The sequence below is a fragment of the Halichoeres trimaculatus genome, unplaced genomic scaffold (genome assembly GCF_033239565.1).
Source record: "Halichoeres trimaculatus isolate MK-OKI-2021-1 unplaced genomic scaffold, fHalTri1.1 fHalTri1_scaffold_6, whole genome shotgun sequence".
NCBI lineage: Eukaryota > Metazoa > Chordata > Actinopteri > Labriformes > Labridae > Halichoeres > Halichoeres trimaculatus.
This window is the reverse complement of record NW_027437184.1, coordinates 29,794,270-29,816,716: the sequence shown is the minus strand read 5'-3', so window position 1 is coordinate 29,816,716 and position 22,447 is coordinate 29,794,270. Positions and strand designations below refer to the sequence as shown.

The window sequence follows — 22,447 nt, the reverse complement described above, 5'->3', positions numbered from 1 at the left end:
CTCATAACACAAATAATCAAACTTCCCGTGCAAAGGTCAGGTTTAGATGTTATACTTATAAGGTCTCACTTATCCCAACTAGCAAGGTGAATTAAAAATTCCACACCAAAAAAAAGCTTGGGTCTTAAGAGTTTAAAGAAAAACCTGTAAATATCTGAAGGTTGAAGTGTTAAGATCTGCTTATTTACTTGTTTTGAAATGACAGTGAATTGAATACATTCAGGCTTTAAACTAGAGATAGACCGATAGATTTCCCCAGGTCGATACCAATACCAACTATTTGTAGTCAAGGAGGCCGATAACTGATATTTAAAACTGATATTAATTTGCAGTCAAAGTGCAAATATTGGTGTCAAAATTTTGAACAATACCAACTCCAGCACTTTACTTCATTCAAATACCTTTAAGCATGAGTTTATCAAACAGTTCCCAGGCTCAGCAGCATGTTTTATATAGTTGAATGAAAAAATAGCTGAAGTTGTCTACAGTAAATAAAGTTTTCCAAAATTTAAATGTAACTGCAATAACTGTAATAACTGCACTGCTGATTGGCTGTTTCCCAAGCCATGACTCTGCTTGTAACCAATCAGATGGTACTGTGGGTGGGACAGTGCTGGGGATTGAGTAGTGACTGCAGACAGCAGGGTGGCTGTATCAGAGCTGCAACACTACAGTTTTAAATTTGTTTCTTATCGTCTGTCAGATTAAAAAAAGGCCGATACAGATATGCTTCAAAATGCCAAATATTGGCCCCGATAATTGGTCTATCCCTACTTTAAACTCCCAGTTAGATAAAACAACCATATTCACTTAAGTTGCAATTTTTTTTCCCAGCACTCAAAAACACAGTATCACTCTGCAATTTTTCTGTAACCTGCAAACTGACATTTCTATTCTTCATTACAGCACACTGATCAAATATTAGCTTGACAACATGCTTAACTAAAAAGTTTGGTAAACATTCACTGATCTGCAAGCATGACAACTATTAACTTTCCCCACTTCATCTTCAGGTTTGGTATTTTTCTTGGACCATGTAAAGGCATTTTTGACTGAAGTAGATCCAGTTTGGTTCCCAGGCAGTGTGTATCAAACATACTGATTAGATAACAGAGCATCAGATTTCTGTGCAGACATTTGGCTACTTACGAGGTGTCACGTTCAGATGCAGGATACATTCCTCTGTGCCGACTCTGTTGCTCACAGTGCAGCTGTAGGTGCCAGATGCACTACCAGATGCGTTTCTCACATTAACCGTTCCTGCTACAGGATCTACAGTGAAGGCAAACAACACATCCAGAAAGAGTGTTAAACAGGAAGATGACCCAGTGTAGGTCTTGGAAATGTTTTGGAACTCTGTGTATGAGAGGATTCATTACCCAGCACAGCTGAGGCAGGCAGCAGCTTGCTATCGCTGGTCTTCTTCCAGGTGTACTGCAGGGGGCTGGTGCCCTCACTGGATACACACCTCAGCACAATGTCTTTGCCTTCCAGTGTGGGTCCTTCAGCGTAGCATCTGGGTTTGGACGGCTTCACTGTGGAGGGAAAAAGAAGGAGAAAATAATTTAGATGAAACAGCAAAAACAAGCGGACGTTTGCATTAGCATAAAGCACTGTGTGTAATGATGGGCGACAAAACATCTCTTCAAAAGTGAAGCCAAAACACTTAAAGCACCCCCTATTGCAGTTTAAAAAACACCTGCCTCCTTCATGTAAAGTGTATGGGTCAAAGTATGGAATCAAAATACAGGATAAGGAACTGTGTCATCACGGCTTGTTCTTTTCAGGCTGATTTACATCCAGGTGTTTGTTTCTGTAAGATGTTAAATCATTAGCCTAATGCTATTAAAAGGGGTGTAATGGCTTATTGACAGCTCAGTTGATACATGTAGCTCCTGTGTGTACAAGATTTGCAGAGTCAGGAAGGAACAGTGAGGGGCAAAACATTAAAAACACTAACACAGGAGTCAATAAACCAAAACCTGTGCAAGTCGGCTTCAAACTGACAGGAACTGTCTGTTGTGGACTGTACAGACCTGGGAGCCCTTGAACACTGATTTTAAGTGACAAATTTGTGGTATTCTCTGTCCAAGAGGGAAAGCAGTAATACTGTGGCTCCACTAGCCGATCTGACTTTGGCTTCAAATGGTGTCACCAACCCAAGAGCACAGCGCCCACTGTCAGAGAGACTTTAGCTTCCCTTTTGAACAGTAAGAAGAGGTAGAGATTCATCTTCTATTTGTTTATCAAATCATTTATCATGTCAAAAAACATTTAGTTCTTTTATGTGAAGGGTAAGTTGTGTTTTTTTGTATTCCCTAAAGTTGATTTCCCTCCCCTGCTCAAAGCAGCAGTCATCAGCGTAATGAGAGCAGTAATCAGAGTAATTGATACAGCTGCCATCATTACAGGACCTGTCACTCAGGATAATTGTATGGTAAATGTGTGTGTGTGTGTGTGAGTTTATTGGAAAAACACACACACATGCGTGTGCACGTTCAGGGTTGAAGCAGGAGGCAAAACTCAATCTTAGAGCTGAACGTGTGCAAACAGTCTCCGGTCAGCCGGAGTGTTGGCAGGAGATTAGATTGGAGGGAGGCTTGGAGAACAAACAGAGACCAAAATTGAAAGCAGACCACGAGCAGTAAAAACCAGACATGGTCAGACAGGAGTCACAGAGACCGCATGGGTTAATGTTTGTTACAGATACTGTTTTGTTAATAATTCACACTTTCTGAATAATTCAACCAGATGAGACAAAAACAAGATTGTCCCATGAGCAAATTAAAATTGGGTATCAGGGAGTTGTCCTAAAATGACTCAATTCTTAATTTTTCCTTTATTTGCCAACATTTTCATTATTCATTTAAGAATTTCTAATATTCAATGTGTTTTGGTTGATTTTTTCATGTTTTCTGAGTGTTGTCTCTACAGGCTCAACATGTATACATACATTAGAATTCAGGCAGTGAGCTGATTAATCACAGCTGATTAGGCAGTGTTATTATAACATTAATCTAAACTAAGTGAAAACCCAGAGAGGGATGTAGAGGCCTTTGTTACATCCCTGAAGTTAAATATCAGTGGGATATATCAAATCAGTGAGATGAAATGACAACACCCTAAAGATGACAAGACATAATTCTCAGTCTCATACTGGTTTTGAGGAATAGAGCATGTTAAATCAGAATCACATCAGATCACTATCAGTAAAGGGTGATACCACAGCCCAAGTATCAGTATCAGAATCAGGACTTAAAAATAGGGCTAGGCAATCAATTTGAATATTCGAAAAGTCATTGACATTTAAAAAAATGGTTCATGTGAAGATTGCTTTGTCCTATCTGCAGTAGATCGCAGTTTTATGCAGGATGCCTGAGCTGTTTCGCGTCAATTTCACAAAAAGGAGGTCAAGCAGGACAGAAAGTTGTGCACAAAAACAATCTAAAATGCCTAATGACTTTCAAAATAAAACAAACTGTGTCCAAACCAAATCGTATTTAACTTGATCACTGCAACACACTGGCATAAAGAAAGGAGACTAGGGATGGGTACCAAATCAGGTACTTTGATACCCATCAACCCCATAATTCTGTCAAAAGTACCGGGTATCGATTCATGAAAAATCAAAAGGTATCACGTTGGGTACCTAAATCCATTCTTGTGACTATGCTGGAGTGGGTGAGTAGGCTGCCGAACATGAACACAGCATTATAAGGTTACATATTAAAGAATAAATATGTTAAATTGGAAAACAAAAAAATATACATTATTAAACAAATTGATATTTTTTACCAAATAAACACAAAAAGTACCAAAAATTGGTACTGTTGAGTACTGGTACTGATTGCCAGGTATCGGGCATCAGTACCGTATCGCTTCATATGTGAAAGGTACCAATCCCTAAAGGAGACAGACCAGGAGTCAACAGGCTGGAGGATTTACAGCCAAAGCAAGAACAAGGAGTCGCTTAGATATAGATTGGGAAGTGCAGGAACTCCCTCGAAAAAATGAACTAAAAAGTGAAAACTCAATGTTAGTCCAGCATATCAATAATTCTAATAGTTACGAGGGAATATTGATTAGCTCGTTTCCTTGAAATGCCCATCCCTACTTATAACGTTGGTCTGTTGGATGCCTAACGTGGAAACAAACTTGAGACTGTTGTTTTCCGTGAATTATTAATCAACATAACAAAAAACTTGTGTGGAAAACGTCTGCAAGCACAGTGTTGGTGTGTGATAGAAGTACAGTGACAGAAAGCTGACATCATGGTGTGGTAATAATAGGCTCTGTAACAACACAAACCCTGGAGAGGGGCTCTGCAGATCTAAACCAGGTGTCAGGCGGGAGGCGGAGGATTTAGGATTAACAGGAGACAGACAGGACTGAGTACTCCTGTTAATCTAATAAACACACACAGGGTCAGGATGGAGGGGGCCACAGAGAGCGCGGGAGGGCAAAAATTAAGCGAGCGCTGATGGACAGATGGTAGAGTGATGGGGGCCAAGGCTGTGCAGCTCCTAACTCACAGCTCCTGCTATCTGATGCTGCTGTGCTGCACCTACACACACACTCACACACCCTCACACACACACACAGTAAATGTCAGAGAGCTATGACATTTTGAAGGCATCTTTTAAAGGTGAAAGTCAACTCCACGCTGTAACACACAAGTCCTCGTGTGTCCGAGGAGCAGATTTATTTGTTTGAAGGATGAGGTCAAAGAGGAAGGTGATGGAGGCTGCAGGAGCACACGGAGATAAAGGGCAGAGCGATGGAGCCGACCTGGATCTGTTAAACGAACAATGATTCCTGATTTATGAGCTGCACAAGGCTGTCTTGTGAGTGAGATAAGCGCGAAGGGATTGCTACACGGCAGGATACATTACAGTCATAAGGCCAAAACTTCAAAGAGTGACGGCTGATAGTTGGACGGCGAGGTGAAATAAAAGCTATCAGTGGACACTAAAGCCAGGAGGACAGAATTAAAGAGATTTCTGTTGAGCTTTGCTGTAAAACCCTGGATGGGATGAGGATTTTCTCCGGCAGGAGCGGAGCTAAATGACTGGCTGCTGAGTAATTATAGAAGGTCATAAGTGAGAAAACGGCTCTTAGAAGTTTGAAATGGACAGAAAATTGGATGTAGAATTCATGTGGTAATTTTAATGGAGATTTGCAGGTATCTGAATCTCATTGTGACCGTTTTTAAAAGAGCTTAGGGCAGCCTGACATGGGAGCAGTTGAGAGGAAGATTTTTCAAAGTTGAGTTAAAAGCTAGAAAATTTCCTTAATTGCTTGAAAAAACTTTAGATTATGTGGAGGGAAGAGGCTGAATCAGAGACATAACACATAGAGTCGTCTGCATACAAGAAGAGCCTAAAGATAAAATTAAAAAACCTTTGGATATTCTCACATTTTATTAACACAGAACCATACTGAGGGTTTTTATACATCCAACAATCAAGAAAACAATGTTAGTATGAGAAATGATGAATGCTTCATTTCTGACATTGGGATTAACCAATGAATTTCTTTAATCGTAATTATTCACTCTTGTAAGAGCTTATTGAAATTTCTGAAACATTTTTCATTCCATGTTTTCAATGAAAAGCAGGTCTTATCAGTGAGATAGATTTATTATTTAAATGAAAAACTGCATTGCTACACCAGCATGGTCTAAAACCATAAATTAGAGGTAAGGCTTCAAAGTGCTAATTGGCCACTGTCTTTGCCACCCACTTACCAAGTTCCCTAGTTAACATCCTCAGTTTAGATCCATTCTGTGGGGTTTCTCACACTCTCCGATAAAGCCCTGCTGGCTTAATGATGATGTTTGCCCACTGACATCAATCTGATAAGCTGTGCATTCAAATGGATGCCAATAGTGTTAAGTGACTGTGAAGATTCCTCTCCCTTCCCACCATCCCCCTAACAATTATTTTCATGCTGATGTAAGTCCAAGCGTCTATTCTTCAGAGGAGGTCAATCTGGTTTTGAAAAGACAATTGACTGACAGCTCCTGCAATGTTTTGTGTCTGTAAAAGCAGAGTAGAGGAGGAGAGCACAACAAACAGGAATTAAAGACTCACTGAACTTTCCCAAACTGTTGGTGTCTGCTTTTGATTAATGCCCGGCCTGTAGTTGGTGCTATAACTGTATTGTCCAGAAGCCACTCTTGGTAGATCTCCACCGAAGTAGAGTTGAGCTGATCATCTGGTTTATAGAGATACTAAGTGCAAAAGTGGAGCAACAGATGCACACTTTGTTGGAAGACAGTCTGCAGATACAGCAGATTGAGCAGCACAGGCACAACACGGTAGATTGCAACAATCGTAACAACAGTACTAAAAACGCCAGCTTACTATTTACACGGCAACAATGTCGGCAGCGTTTCAGAAAAATCTCATTCTGGAGTGTGTTTTCAGAAGTTTGCATGACAGGTCTGCTGAAAAGCCATTTCCGTGTACACCCAAGGCTGAAACGCAACAAAACTTCTGCGTTTCACACTAAAACTGTTGCCGTGTAAACTGCCCCTTAGATGAGAATCTGTTCCACTGTGGTGTAACTTTGATTGCAACATATTGTGATACTTTGTCCTTGATCAAATCTTGATATTTGAACTCTCAATATCGATATTTTGTGAATATAAAAATTCATACTTTAGGTGAGTAGATGAGTACAAAATGTCTCCCATACCTCCACTGTATGTTTCCCACAAACTGTATAAATATAAACTCAAAGTATATTCAAAATATCTTATTCTTAAACTTGATGATGTGGGTTTTGATGTCTTCACCATTAAAGTTTTCTCTTTATTCTTGGGTCAGTTAGTTTATAATAGTAACATTGGTTGTACCAATTGGTTGAATGTCACTAGATTTTTTATGAGTAATAATGTTACTCATAAAAAATCTAGTGACATTTATAAGTTTCACCAACTGACCACGTCTATCATTCAATACATTTTTGGCAACATAAGTTTAATGTCACAGTAGTTTAAGTGACAAACTTGACGCACTTTATGTTTCCATGTTGAGTGTATTTATGAAACACTGCATCTGACTTTCTTTATTTCTAACACAATTAAATGGAAAAGTTGTTGTTGTCAGTCAAATAGTTAACTTGTGATATCGTGATATTATTGTATCGTGGCCCAAGTATTGTTATGTGTGCCAATACTCAGCCTAAGTGTGATGTCAGTCCCATCACTCTACAGTTCTGTAAATGGAGTTAGTGCCTTATGGCCTTTTGGCTTCACATCCAACCAGAAAGACATACCCATATTCAGTTTGCAAAGTGTCATTCAAAAGTGGTAAAATAAAATGAAAAAAAAAAACTTAAATTTTTGTCCAAGGTCACATCATAATCAATGCATCAAGCAAAAGCTTTTGTTGTAACTAACTGAAACTTCATTTCTGGTTACTTTTATATTTATCATCTATCCATACACTGGTTTATTTCATTACAGTCGAGACAGATTGTTTGACTTTTTATCTTTAAAGTCAGATATCAGAAAACTAACAAAGCCTTAAAAACAACTTAGATGGGTAGGTTGCAAATTAGAATGGCAGAGCGGTTTCTGCAGATAATGGATTTGTCAGAAAAGATTGTGCTTACGATTTCTATGAGCAATGACTTGATTTAAAGCTTCTAAATCAAACACTTGGTCACTGTATTAAACCTTTTTTAATCTGGTACAGGTGTGGTCCAGTCCAGCACATGTATGTGAGAGTTGTTGACATGCAGAGCATTACTGCAGGTAGATACTCGCCCTCCATTAAATTCAATGTCCTGAAGCAACAAGAGAAGAATACACAACAAGGGATGCTACAGCACCTGGAAAACACGTACACTGCAGGGGTCAGCATGTGTGTATACCCACATGAGCCAGTGTTTGTGACAAGCTGAAGCGACACCCATGTGTATAAATGGAGGTGTGTTTATCCTTGTGCACACATGAGCATGCACGTCTCCCCCTGTTCAGGAGACCATCCACCTTGTGACAAGATCAACCTGAAGGTAAAATGCAGAGCAGGCAACATGTCCTCGCCTCTCCTTGTCAATGTTTCTTTGCTAAGAACGCCGCTGCCCCTGGGGTCAATAGCTAGCAGTCTGTCAGCTCCTGTAGCCTTGAGCGCTCTCTTTCTCATGCAGACACACAGAAACAGAAACACACACACGCTCTTTCTTAACTGTTGCTAAATGCAGCCATATTAAGTTTCCTGGGTAAGGACTTCAAAATAAATTTCTTGTTCACCAAAATGAAATAAATCTAAAAGCCAAAGAGCCTTCAGCACTTCTTTCATAACTAAGGATGTGACTCAACAAAGACTGGAATCCACCTTTTACAATTATTTATACAAACAAATTGGGCCTTTTAACTGAGGATGTATTGGAAATGACTGATAACATTATAAGTCAGTGTCAGTCTTACAGCGAGTCATTGTTGAAATAATGTTAGCTATGAAAATACTTGGAGCCACAGGTACTGTTAGTTCACGTTTTTTTAAAGCAGAAAAGTTAAAGTGTACTCCATTTTTTATGTCAAGATAAAACAAAGTACTTCAGTCAAGTATCATTTAAAACCAAGACTTAAGGCACCCTTAAACAGTTAGCACTGATTCTGTATATTGAATTTTCTTTTGTTTAAACGAACAAGAGGCTAAGACGTAACCTATCATGGAACGTGGTCAGCAACCCTTTTGTCAAAAGCACCAACTAGAAGTAATAAACCGTAGTCCTTGCACAGTAGTTTATAAATAGTTTTTATGTCTACACAATAACACTCATTATTATTGAAAAGTTAGCATTTATGGCAAAAAACTAATGATCTGATCCATACATTGGCTGATCAATGACTCGTATTGAGGGAAAGATCTGCTTTTATTTTGAAATTTTAACCCCTTTCCAATTTCAAAATTTCTGTTTTGCTGCAACCAAACCACAGCCACAAGCAAGCGACGAGTCATCTGCTATATTATTTTTTCATCTGTAAAGACACAAGGTCTTAAAGAATGGTTTTACACACACACACTCACACTACGGCTTTAGCTATACTACTTTTACGATACGATACATGATATTCCAATCACGATGAAATATATTTCCTGATACTCAGCCAACAATACCATATAGATATTATTCAATATGATATGATATACTTGCATCATTTTCTAAAAGTTTTTAAAGGGACAGTGTGAAATCTTGTGACTTTTCCATTGACTTATATTGATTTAATTTAGGGATGTCCCGATATTACATTTTCACTATACGATACGATACGATACGATACCGATACTGCAGCATTGAGTATTGGCCGATACCGATATTAATCTGATACGATATCAGCTTTAAACATGCATACTTTTATTACTTATTCTGTAGTATTTCATGTTAGAAAAGGCTTGATTAGGTGATATTTTTCAAACAAAGAACAGTAGTCAGCAACAGTAAGTATGAGGAAAAACTGACCCATTTATTATTTACCAATGGGTGACAGAAGTTTTAACATTAAACATAAAAAATACTAGTAATTGAATAAAATAAAGAATAAATTAGAAAACCCAGAAAATAAATAAATCAAATAAAAACAGCAGGAGCAGGGTCTGGAATGGACTGCTTATATCGGAGATTTTAGATGCATTCCGATACGATACCGATATTTGTTTTTTTGCTGATATCGGCCCGATATCTGATATTAATATCGGACTGGGACACCTCTAATTTAATTAAACTGAGAACTTAGTTTTTTGGTGTGAAGTCGGTATCTAGATGGGTAACAGCAACACCAGTGGCTGGCTGACCTAATTGCTCTTCCTGCAAAGTGAACAGGGTGAGACTTAGCAGGGCTTCAGACTGAACTTTTGCATTGGTTGCACCCATGCGCCTAACTTCTTCTTTTTTTTTTTTTTTTGTTTAGGTGCCACAACACAAAATTTAGGTGCAAAAAATAAAATATGACAGCCCACACACGCACACACACACACACACACACTTTTCTCTGAAAAATTGAGGTTTCAGAGTGCCCCACCATACTTCAACGCTGAAATATGAAATTATATCAAGACTAGAGACTCCAGTGGAACATGCATACCAAAGCTTCAGGATCAAGTCAGCGGTGGCTGAAGACATGTAGAATAAGTTACTTTTACTGGAGACACATTCAAGACGTTAAAGACAAATGTGCAATTTTATGTTCAAAGTTTAAGGTAACCATGGCGCTTACTGTTCATGTTAAAAAATGTTTAACATTAAAGTCACACTTTACAGGTAAACACATTTAATGTTTCTATTAGTTCCTACAAAGAATCCAAATAAAATTGAATCGTAATCAAACAGCACTTCATTTCGGCTCAGCATGCAAAGAGTTTTAAGATTGGATTGTGGCAGGATATAAAGGCTATACATGAATACCGTTTTAGTTCTTAACCAGTCAGCTAAGCTCAGATGAACTCATGAATCTACCATGATCTCATGAAGGACAGTCTTGTAACCGCAGGATGTGATTTAAACTGAAACTGATGTTCCTTTTATTTGTTTTTATTGTGCAGGCATCAACATCACCTCTAAAGTCTCTTGGTAGAACAAACATTCGAGGTATGTGATAATAAAATGAAAACATCTGTGTTGATTTCATGGGAACTTTAGAGAAGAGCATGAAAAGCAGCAGTGAACAGTCAGGTTTGCTTCTGTCTCACTGCTGAAGAATGTGGAGCTGCTGTAAGGAGGTACAGCCGACACAGGAAGTGTTCAAGCTCTATGTAACAGTGATGAGATTCACTGTTTCCTGTTGCTTCTGCTCAGATCAATGTTTATGTAAAACAGCGTCCCAGAGGGCTCCATCAGAGGCTCTTAGGTCAGCTTTATTCACAGTTTAGAGATGAGATTATCTCCATCTTTAAATCCTTTTTCATCACACAGCCTCTTCATGGTTCAACGACACAACTGCTGTGAAACGTGTTTGTTTTCCTCTGTGCTTCATGCCTTTCTGGTCCAGCTGGTTGGTGCAGAGCAGCCACTTTAACACACATGATATCATGTCAACAAGAGTGGAAGCCATTTTCTGAAACCCGCTCTATCTGCAGAGGGAGAAACACGTCTGATAAGAGCGCAGCGACAATGACAGCACAGTGTGCAGCTTTTCCCACAGCTCAGACCAGCGCAGCACATGTGGGCTGTTTTTCCCGTATGCAAATACCAGCTGGGTTTCGGGAGGCGATTCACTCTCGACATCATTTAGTCAGTTGACCGATCAGCAAGGCCAAAGTGTGTGTGAGTGAGGTAGAGAGAGTGTGTTTGCCCAGAGAGTGAATCATGTGACTTTTACGATTCTGATGTGTCACCCAGTGCAATCAAAAGTCAGCTGAGTGCATCCGCTCCACGACTGAGGTTTTTTTACAGTTTGAAAAACAGAAAGACAGAAATCTCAACCTGTGTTTCCTATAAGCCTTTTTATCACTACAGAACACTGAGGCCTGTTAACTCTTATTCATAACTTTAATTATAGTGACTGAATTATCCTGTTTAACCCTTCAACACCAGATTTGTCGACACAGACAACAGTTTACGCAATTGGAAAAATTCCAACAGTTTGTGAAAGCTGAGACTGTGCTCTTTCAGTCGATATGTTTTTTACGATAATTTCCCTCAGACATTTAAGGAAGCCCATGAATACACACAACAGTGCAGAGTAGATGGATGGCAGGAGGACACAGAGAAAACGGAGCTCAAGTCTTCTAAAAATGCCAAAAAAGATGATCCTATAAAACCTCCACTGATGTTTCTGCAGGACTCTGGGACTGAAGGAGCATCTGAAGGAGCATCTTCATGTGAAAAAGGTAACGTTAGATGAGATGAACTTTGGGATGAATGGAGCTGTCTCTTTCAAGTTTTTACTTTGTATTATAGATTAAAAAAATGGACGTCATCTTGCTCAGCTCAAAGTGAGGTCGCCACGAAAACTGCTCCCCCTGGTGGCTGGCTGCAGTATAGGTCAAAAAAATCCAGCTCTCCAGTCATTCTGGATGGGCTGTGGCCAAACTTTAAAAGATTAATACACCTTGTAAAAATGTTTCTCACGTCAGATTGCTGTGGTGATCTTAGGTTACCATTTGACTGCCTTGTACTTAAGTCCTCTTTTTTTCTGAAAAGTTTAGTTTTCATTAGTTATAAGATGTTAAAAACAAGGCTTTACGTAACGTTCAACGATAATTGACAGCTGTCGTTCTTGTGTATTTTTTTCAGGGATTGTAAAATATGTCAGGAGGTAGAGTCAAGAAGTGATTAGACTCTCAAAAGAAAGAAAAATACTATTATTTTTGTCACCCAGCTCCACTCAGATTCTCCCAGAATCCCTCACAGTCTCTACTGCGCAGACTCTGGCTGCGCAACTGCTTCAATGGCTACGACTGTGACGGAGGAATTTTGGCTTCAAAACCGTACAATGGTTAATGGCAGAGCCCCACTGTCCACTCTGTATACAGTCTATGCTTTGTATGCGCAATTATATGTGTAGATTGAGGCTTGTATTGTGTGGTGACTTTTTTAGAACAGTGTACCAGGTCTAATTTGTAAAATATGGGCAAAATTCATTGACTGTGTGTTATAAACCTTTTAGAATGGAGTAATGTCCTGCGTTGGTACCGTTTATGTGAATATGTGAAATTGTGTGTGTTGTGCTGCGCGTAAAATAGCTTATGTCTTTATTGTGTGATGTTATGAACAGTGAACCAAGTCTTCTTTCTACTGTTTGGACACGATTTGAGGCTACTGTGTGATATTCTTTGTAAATCAATGCACTAAGACTAATTTGTACTGTATGGTGAGTGAAACCAGCTGAATCTCTTCTCCCATACTTTGACTTTCAGTTTTGTCCCGTGATGAGGAGCAGCGACCCTCAGGTGGTGCGTGTGCAAGGAGAAGGAGATCTGTGTGGATGCTGGAGATTCTGGTGATGCTTTTAGCAACCTTTTTTATTTACAAAATAACAGACAATGCTCAGAATTGTTCATGTATGTATGTTTACTAATGTTTAAACTCCAAGTTCATCCTGTGAAATCTGCTCCTGATGTTTGATTCTAGTGTTTTTTCCTTCACTAAACCTCTAAGATCCTAGTCTGTCTTTGTGTTTTTCTTCATTTTAAACTGTTTTACTCTCATAAGACATGCAGTAAATTGGAAAAAAAACTCCACATACTGAAAGTTCAAAGTATTCCAGGTAAATGGGTGAAGCATTTACTCGCAGAACATTTTTTACCATTTTATAGTCAAAATAAGCAAAATGGTCCAGACAGGCTTTTGAGGCTCAGGTGTTCAAGGGTTCATCTAAAACTTCAGCATTTTTTAAGTTCAGAGATTTGACGCTCGTCTTCTGCGTCATCCCACGTTTGTCACATTTGTAGCTGACGTATTTGCTCATGTGGCTGCACCGAAGAGCTGTGATCCAGCCGCTGGAGACCCCACTCTGGTTAATCCCTTTTAAATTGATCCGAATTAAAGATAAAATCTAAATTTCAACTTCAACATTTACATAACCCTTCAGCTTTTAGAGGATGGAAGTTCATAAACAACATGACAATGCTGAATAGAGATGGTACTTTAATATCATTAATAAGAAATCTCAAAGTTTTCTTTTTAAAAACTACATGGAAGGACATTTTTAGGTTAGAAATGAAAAGTTTTCTGTGTTTTTAAGGATTTGACATATTTGACATCAATGATTTATTTACTTATAAACCTTTTAGCCTTGTTTGTGCTGATGCCAGGGATATAAATCATTTTAAATCATTTATATAAAAACATCACGACTCCCACGCAGACACTGACAGGTTTTTATAATGCAGAGATGTAATGGTAAAATAACTTTCCTTCATCATGACTAATACTACACAGAGTAGAAATAATGACCACTATATCTAGCGCAGAAAAAAAACAACGGATTATTGTGTTCGACAATCACAGAGCATCTAGGGTGAAAGCAGAATTGTATCACAACGGGAGCTTTGCTGCACAGCCTCTAGGAAGGTTACATGCTCCGTTTTAGGAGGGATTACATCAAAACAGCCAAGGAGGGCAAAGGCCGTGTAATTTCCTGCATTTTCACTGTGTCCAGAGAGACAATTTAGCCTGCGAGGGGAAATCAGAGTACTAGCTGAACACCAGAGCGTGTTCAGTGGTCTGCTGCACTCACCCATGACGATCAGCAGCATCTTCCTGCTGCGGACTCCCGGCGCCTTCTTCACCTTACACTGGTACGTGCCGGAGTCGGACGACTGCAGCGCCATTAAGTTGACGGAGGCGTCTCCGTTCTTGGGGTCAGCTGCATTGAAGTGGACTCGACCCTTCATGGGGGCGTGGTAGTCCTCGTAGGCCCTGTCACCTGCGTAGAGGAGCACCTGGGAGCAGAGAAGAGGAGGAGGAGGGAGATAGTTAGGAATCTGCACGGAGTGACATAACCTCTTGTAAAAATAAAAGTCCCTCCACAGAATAAATCAAAATAAAAAGGCCTTGAAATGACAGTTGTGGGCTTTGTGAAGGGAAAGATCATGATCACTGAACCAACCAAATCCACGGAGAGGCAGAAAGCCCCCACTCTTTTATCTCTGCCCTGCCCTTCAGCCTGGCAGCCTGCGCTGCTCTGCCCTTTCTGTGCTTAAGAGGAAAGAAGGTGGAACAAACAAAGCCTCCACTGTGGAGCCAAATCAACACCTGCTGTGTCAACAAAGAGCCCCCAATTCTGAGCAACCACTTCCCCACTCACACACACACACACACTGACAGCAAAGTTACACACAGTCTGAGTCTTGAGAGCAGCGAGGAAATGCCTGGAAATAAAGGCCAGGTGGAGGCAAAGGGAAACCTTGTAGTTGGGGTGACGGAGGAGGGGAAAAACAAAAATCAAGAGGAAGAGATGAAGGAGGGTGAAGGAAAAGCAAACAACAATGAAAAGAGTTCTCATTCTCTTTCAGAGACACTGGCTTCTGTATTCTTCTGCTTCTCCTCTGAGACTTTTATCAACAGGCTTTTCTGTGCCACCATCATCACCAGGCGTGCACGCAGTAATACCCCGGAGGAGTGAGGAGGAGTGAAGAGGAGGAGGGGGAGTAATGAACCCATCAGAGGAGCAAAACAAAAGGAAAGAGTTCAGTAAGTTGCCTTTCTGCCCCACTTCCAGCTTAAAGACTGGTTCCTGGAGTGTGCTGTAATGGGCGCCATGTTCTTCTTGTACATATTAGTCACATAAACAGGTAATGTGGTTAAAATTCCTTGTGGCTCTTCGGGGAGGGGAGACTTCTAACTTCAGCGGGGGATCTGAACATCAGCAGCAATAACAGCGGTATGTGAGATCAGACCATGCAGGAGAGGAAATTAAATTGCCCCGAGCTGAGCCAGACAAGAACTCCAGCACTTCACAGGAGCACAGATGGGAGCGCTTATACACATGCACACCTCCAGCCAGAACAACAAAAAAAAATCCAAACTGCACAATAACCTTGAGATTCATGATCCAATGAAAAAAAAAATCCCATAAAGAGCCGGGGGAATGAAAATGAAAAGGGCAAATGACTAGACAAGCCGGCCGGGGCTGGAAAGGACAGACGAGCAGTGCTGCTGTCTGCGTTTCATAACAGGTAGGACATTCAATGATACAATCACCACCTGGCCCGGCTGTGTCTCCGTCCACGGATGGTGCTCTAGAGGTTAAATAATCAGGCGCATGAACAGATGAGGTCATTGTCATGTGATACTCAGGGAGGGAAAAAGAAGAGCAGCAGATTATTTGAGATGCAAAGCAGAGTGCGGCGATACCTGTGTACTCTAAACAACCTGCAGAGCTGAGGGAGCAGCGGCAATCCTGAGCTCCCACCGAGGCTTTTAACCTGAAACACCGCCGTGTGCTCTCACAGGATGAAAAAAGAGCTCAAATTGGATCAAGTGTCCTTCAAAACAGAGAGTGTACCAATATGTGGCAATAAGAATCCCAGATCAACACACAGACGTTACATTTCTATCAAACAGTGTCATGGCTTTACTTTCCAAATCCCCCATCACTTTGTCAACACGCTCACATTCCTGCTGCTTTATCTTCAGCGAACAAAAGCCTCTGCTGCTGCATTCAAGGACAAAGGACACATCATAGAGAAGCTTTGAGTTTTCCCTCCTCACATCGCTCCCATTTACTTTAATATTGTTTCCTCGTTGTTCTCATAGCGGTGGTTAACACTGAGGGCACACCCTCCCTTCAGCTCCTCTGTCACCAGGCAGTGAGAGCCAAATGCAAATGCCTGTTACTGTAGGCATGACTGGCATCTCTCATTCAATCCCCCACAAAGAGACATGTATTAGCTACGCCTCAGCACCCCCAAACAGGGCTTGTTGATGTGTCCTGGATATGTGTCAGATGAAAAGAGGCCATATTCCCCAGCAGACTCGCTGAGTGGATTATCGGTATGTTGTGGTATTTCACCTGGTTGCATCAATGAAAAAGGAAACACAGATGGAATGTTTGATTTCCAAGTTTGACTTGGATTTCTAATAGCGCCCTGCTCTTGCTGTTTAACAACAACGTGAAACACACAGAGGCAGAGTGGTGGAGTTATTCTGCCCTTCATCTGTTCGCAAAAACCTGCTCACAGCCTGGTTTAAATAATGCTCACAAGCATGTTAGTTCATCTTTTGGTTCATACACACTGATCCAGAGTGATTATCTTTCATAATCAACCTGCTTGATTGTACAGTTATGGTTAATAAAATATGTAAATGTGCATGAGCTTCCTCCATACATTGTGAAATCACACACTGAGACGCCTGCACCATGGCTTTATGGGATGCTGCTGTAAACAGAGTTATATGGCTTCTGCTACCCTGCTCTTTGCTCTGCCAGGTTTGTTGACATAGTCTGGATCATAGATTGTAAAAAAAAACATTGACGTCATCTTGCTCAGCTCGAAGTGAGGTCGCCACAAAAACCACTCCCCCTGGTGATTGGCTGTAGTATAGGTCAAAAACCATCTCTCCAGTCATTCCAGATGAGCTGTGATTAAACTTAACCTTAGCTTCAAGTTCTCTTTTTTTCTGAAAAGTTTTGTTTTAATTAGTCACTAGAGGTTAAAAATGTGGCTTTGTGCCATGTTTAATGTTGATTGACAGCTGACGTTCTTGAGTATTTTACTTAAGGGATTGTAAAATATGTCGGGAGGTAAAGTCAAGAAGTGATTAGACTCTTGAAAGAAAAAATAATTATCATTTTTGTCACCTGGCTCCACTCAGATTCTCTGTTACACCTTTTCCACCAAGCTGGTTCCAGGGCTGGTTCAGAGCTAGAGCCAGACTTAGCACCAGATCTTTGGTTTTCCACAGACTAAGTACCGGTTGCTGGTTAGCACCGACTCTTTGCTGGGCCAGCAGAAAGAACCACGTTATGTCGGGGGCTACAGGCTCACGTCAGGGGTTGGGGGCGGGATTATTAACCATCGAATGCAGAGTAAAAGCACAGAAGAGCGCCATTTTTAAAAAGATGAGTTCGAAGTAAGCAAAACAACAGAAGAAGAAGATAAGTTAAGGCCTGCACCCGCTTGTGGAAAAGCAAACGGTTCTTGACCAGTTTGCACTTGGACCAACTGTGAACCAGCTCTAGCACCAGCCCTGGAACCAGCTTGGTGGAAAAGGGGTATCTGAGTCCCTGATAGAATAGAATAGAATAGAATAGAATAGAATAGAAAATACTTTATTTATCCCCGAGGGGAAATTCAGGAGTCACCGCAGCATTTAAGAAAACAAAAGTAAGAAAGAGTATAGAAAGTGCAAAAAGGTCCATAAGAAATTAGATAACGACATCCCGTCCACCACGAGTCCACCACGAGTCCACCACTCTCCAGTCCAGCCAGTCTCCACCTCCACAGGGTCCAGGACTGAGCCTCCTCAGAAGTCTGTTCAGTCTCTGTCTCCTGGATCCTGTCTGCTAACAGCAGGCAAAGCTCCTCCGATGTGGGGCCGGCGTCCGATGTCAGCTCCGTCAGCCACGTCCGTGAACAGCATGATGCCGCTGGGTTAGCAAAGCTAGCTCATCCATCCCTCGGGGCTAGATCCCACGTTCCCAACAACGATGGATGGAAGGACAGGTCCACGTCGTCACCTCCCAGCTCACATCCGAGAACCAGCACGTCGTCCTCACCTCCTCCTCCTCAGCTCGAGGGAAATCATCAAGCCCTACACTAGTTAGCATTGACATGCTACAGGCTGCTAACAGCTAATTTTGCATGTAAACAATGCAGCCAAGGTTACATGTAGGATCTTCAGACAAACACAGGAGAAAGTAGTAAAAAATACCGCCCAAGCCACAAAAAGTTTGGTGTCCGTGACCGACAAAGTGAACCACACAAAGTGATGATCCACTCCAAATACAAAGATGACGAAAAAGAGACCAAAAAATTACCAGAAACTGACAAAGACGAGAGAGCTGCCGCAACAGGCAGCTACTTGGGGAGCGCCTAGCAACGATAGCCCCTACTACTCAGACACTGGCTGCACAACGGCTGCCAATGGCTGCGCCTTTGATGGGAGAATTTTGGCTTCAAAACCGTACAATGATAAATGGCAAAACCATACTGTCTACTCTACATACAGTCAATAGTCTGGATACATCTGTGGGGTTATTGTGATAGGATGGCTTTTATTTGAAGAGTCGTGTTTGTGACACCTCAGTCTTTAAAGAGGGGGTAAGGTGTTTTTTTCAGCTATACTGTCACTCTGGTATCACTGTGGAAGCTAAACATGACTTACAGATGATTTTAGTAAAACCTCAAATCAGTTTCTGTCCGAATCACTTTCTTTTATCTGCTGTCTCTTTAAGGCTCCCCACTCCCCAAACCCCCTCGCTCTGATTGGCCAGCCCTCTGGAGGCTTGCTTGGGATAGACCTTGGTGTTTGAGGTCCACCTCTCCAATGTGTTATGAACTATATATATATATATATATATGTATATATATATATATATATATATATATATATATATATATATATATATATATATATATATATATATATATATATATATATGTATATATATATATCTGTACTTAGATTCAGGGATTTCTATGACATGTGAATCTGCAGCAGTCTGAAAATCTGCAGGTTTAGTCTGAACATCCAGAATTTTTTATTTAAATCAATGTGTCAATTATGGGAAAGCAGAATACCCCCTCTCTAACTTGGTCTCAAGAACGAAAATGTAAAATATTCAACCTTAGTCTGCTTCTCCTCTATGTAACATATCTGCATGTGAATCTATGCTACGTCTAATTTTTAGAGCCTTGAACTTCTTACCTCACATACATGTATCTCATATCTTATAAGTAGTGGAGAACCATGTGCTGTCCTTTCTGTATCACAGAGCAGCTGCGTAGCTTTCTTTGCCTGAGCCTTTGATTGAAAATGCCCTCGGATGTAAAATGCAAAGACCTAATTCATAATGCTGCAAATGTTCACAGGTGCAAGAACACGTATGTGAGAGGAAACGTGTGTGTTTGTTCATTGATAACCACAGTGATGTAGGGTAAGGCATGGATAAATGTATTAACAACATTTACATATGATTAATGCTGTTCCACTACAAACAGACAATCCTCTCTACCTCTCTTGGGTTTCAATGTGAAGGTGCAAAGAGCATGCATGAAAGACCAACCCCTGAGAATGTCTTTTATTCCTTTAGTTGTGATGTAGATGTTGCTGCAGGATGGAGAATAAATTGTTAAGAAGCTGAAGGATCCAGAGAAGAGTAGCTGAGCCTTATTCAAAGCACACTGTGGAGTCAAACCCACTACTTGGGCTCATGCCATGTAAACCAGGCAGCCCATCCTTGCTGCACAAACAGGGCTTGGAGTTCCCAGTCATACGACCCCGTGACTGATCCCTCAGACCAGCTCTCCTCCTCAAAGTTTGATCTGATCTTAGTTGTTTCAGGATTTTCTCTGTGAGCAGAGGTCTCCCATGCTTTCTGAGCCCTTCAGAGCCTCTGGCTGTAAAGTTTAGCCTCCTTTCTCATTTCATTGCCTGACCTCGTAGCTCTAGTCCTGGCAGATCGGCCTAATCCCATTTAACTCTGTCACATATATTAAAGCAGGCCTTTGGAATTAACATGCAGCTAATTACAAAGAATTCTGGTTCGAGGCTATATGAATGTGAATCCACGGCTGTGTGTGTGTGTGTGTGTGTGTGTGTGTGTGTGTGTGTGTGTGTGTGTGTGTGTGTATGTGTGTGTGTGTGTGTGTGTGTGGAGACTTAATGGGATAGGTCAAGGAGAACAAATATGTTCAGAGAGAAATGCCTGACCTGTTTAAATGACCACTAAGGTTTGGAAATATTCATGTGTGTGCACAAAAAGGCGCGTTAGATATATTTCTATGGCTGCACTCATGTAAGTAAGAGGACAACCATATACAGAAAAATATGTTTTTAAAAAATCACAGAGATAAAAAAATAAATATTCAACACAAAAACACAATTTTGACACTAGTACATAAAACTTTGAAAATATTGAGGATATTTGACTGCCTCTCAGCATCAAAACCTGATTCTTGGCAAAATAAATAAAAATTCTCTGAATAATACTTCTCCTGCTTGGCACTTTTACTTTAGGGTTGACCTTTGACATCCCTGTTTTTTTATGACATTTCAGTGTTATTCATGAAATTCTGATTCTTCTTGACATTTTGACTTTTTTTCCTCAAATATCTGACTTTATGCTTGACATTTTATCTTTTCTTCTGACATTATGCCTTTCTCCTTCAGTGTATTCACTCACTATTTCTCAAAGTACCAACTTGATTTCCAATACATCGATTTTATTCTTGACATACTGACTTGACCTTTCAAATTTAGAAAAAAAAACTCTTCCCTTCTTTTATATTTATTTATTTTCAAATTAAATCTTTCATTTTTGTCTTTGTTTAATGCTGAGTTGAAAAAAAGCTGAAATGTCAGATCCCCTGAATAAATCCTAAAAATCGACTCACATATGGTTAGGGATGTGTGCCTTTCACATTTAAAACGATAACGATGGCCGGTGCCTGGCAATCAGTACTCACCGGTACACAATGGTACCAATTTTTTGGTACTTTTTTTTTGTTTAGGCGGTAAAAAAATATAAATTTGTTAAATAAATAAGTATGTATTTTTTCAACTTAATATATTTTTTCTTCAGCATATAACCCTGGATTGCTGTGTTCATGTCCAGCATGGAAAATCACCTACTCTTCCACTCCCTTACAGTCACAAGGATGTGTTTAGGTACCTTAACATGGTACTTTTTGATTTTACCTGAATTGGTACCTGGTACTTTTGACAGAATTTGGTCAGTACCTATGAAATTACCTAATTTGGTACCCATCCCTAAAAATGGTGGTCATTTTCTTTTTTAAAGAAAAAAAATGGCTCTAGATATAGTCTGTGGACATTATCACCATCATTCAGCGTTTTCACTTGGTCTGGTGTTCAAAAAGTGAACTGAAAAAAGCAAAAATTGGGAATATCAAAGAATCGCAATTTGAATCAAATTGGCACCCCAAAAAATGTGAATGAATCAAATTAGGAGTGAAGCATATTAGGGACGGGTACTGAATTAGGTACTTTTATAGGTACTGACCAAATTCTGTAAAAAGTACTGGGGTATTGTCTCACATAAAACCAAAAGGTACCATGTTTAAGGACCTAAATGTATCCTTGTGACTGTGAGGGAGTGGGAGAGTAGGTGATATTCCATACCAGACATGAGGACAGCATTGCAAGTTCACATATTAAGGAATAAACATGTTAAACTAAAGAAAGTATACATTTCAATATTCAACAAATTGATATTTTTGCCCACTTAAACACAAAAAGATATAAAATTGGTATCGTTGAGTACCGGTACTGATCGCCAGTTACCGGGCTTAAGTATCCTATCAAATGTGAAAGGTACCCAAAGCTTCCCCAAAGCATACTGTCCCAGACATAATTAATAGCACAAAAAAGTTGGCTTGCTTTTCCTAAAACTCTGACTTACATCTTGGCAAATTGATTAGAAATTCATCACTCCTGTTCTTTCCTCTCATGCCTAGCTCCTAATTCTTACAATAAATGATGAAAATTTGATAATACTGAAAGAACTTGACTGTTTTTTACCAATGCTTAGTGATACACCAGGACTAAAACCTGAGCTGACACCTTGAATCTTCCTTTTTACTGCTACGGGGCATCAGATAGAGAGTGAATCTGAGCAGTAAATGAAGAGAAAAAGACAAAGGTAATTGGTGTGGGTCAGCCGGGGTAAGAAGAGAGCTGGTTGGCTCTGCGGTCACAGAGGGCAGAAAGACAGAGAAGACTAATGATGGGCCTGTGACCTATTTCTAACATTTGGCTGCAAAAACAGTGAAGCCAAAGTCTGTGGTGAGGAAAAGAGAGGAGAGGA

At 40.3% G+C, this 22,447-nt stretch overlaps 1 protein-coding gene across 1 annotated transcript in view; it reads right to left on the bottom strand.

Moving 5' to 3' along the window:
• Positions 1-22,447, bottom strand: part of cxadr (CXADR Ig-like cell adhesion molecule) — an 86,586-nt gene that overhangs the window by 7,994 nt on the left and 56,145 nt on the right. Inside the window, exons 3-5 of the mRNA XM_074672801.1 lie at positions 14,192-14,396; positions 1,380-1,535; positions 1,150-1,272 (exon numbers count right to left, since the gene is read on the bottom strand). Coding sequence (XP_074528902.1) covers positions 1,150-1,272; positions 1,380-1,535; positions 14,192-14,396 — 484 coding nt within the window. The remainder of the gene's footprint in view (positions 1-1,149; positions 1,273-1,379; positions 1,536-14,191; positions 14,397-22,447) is intronic.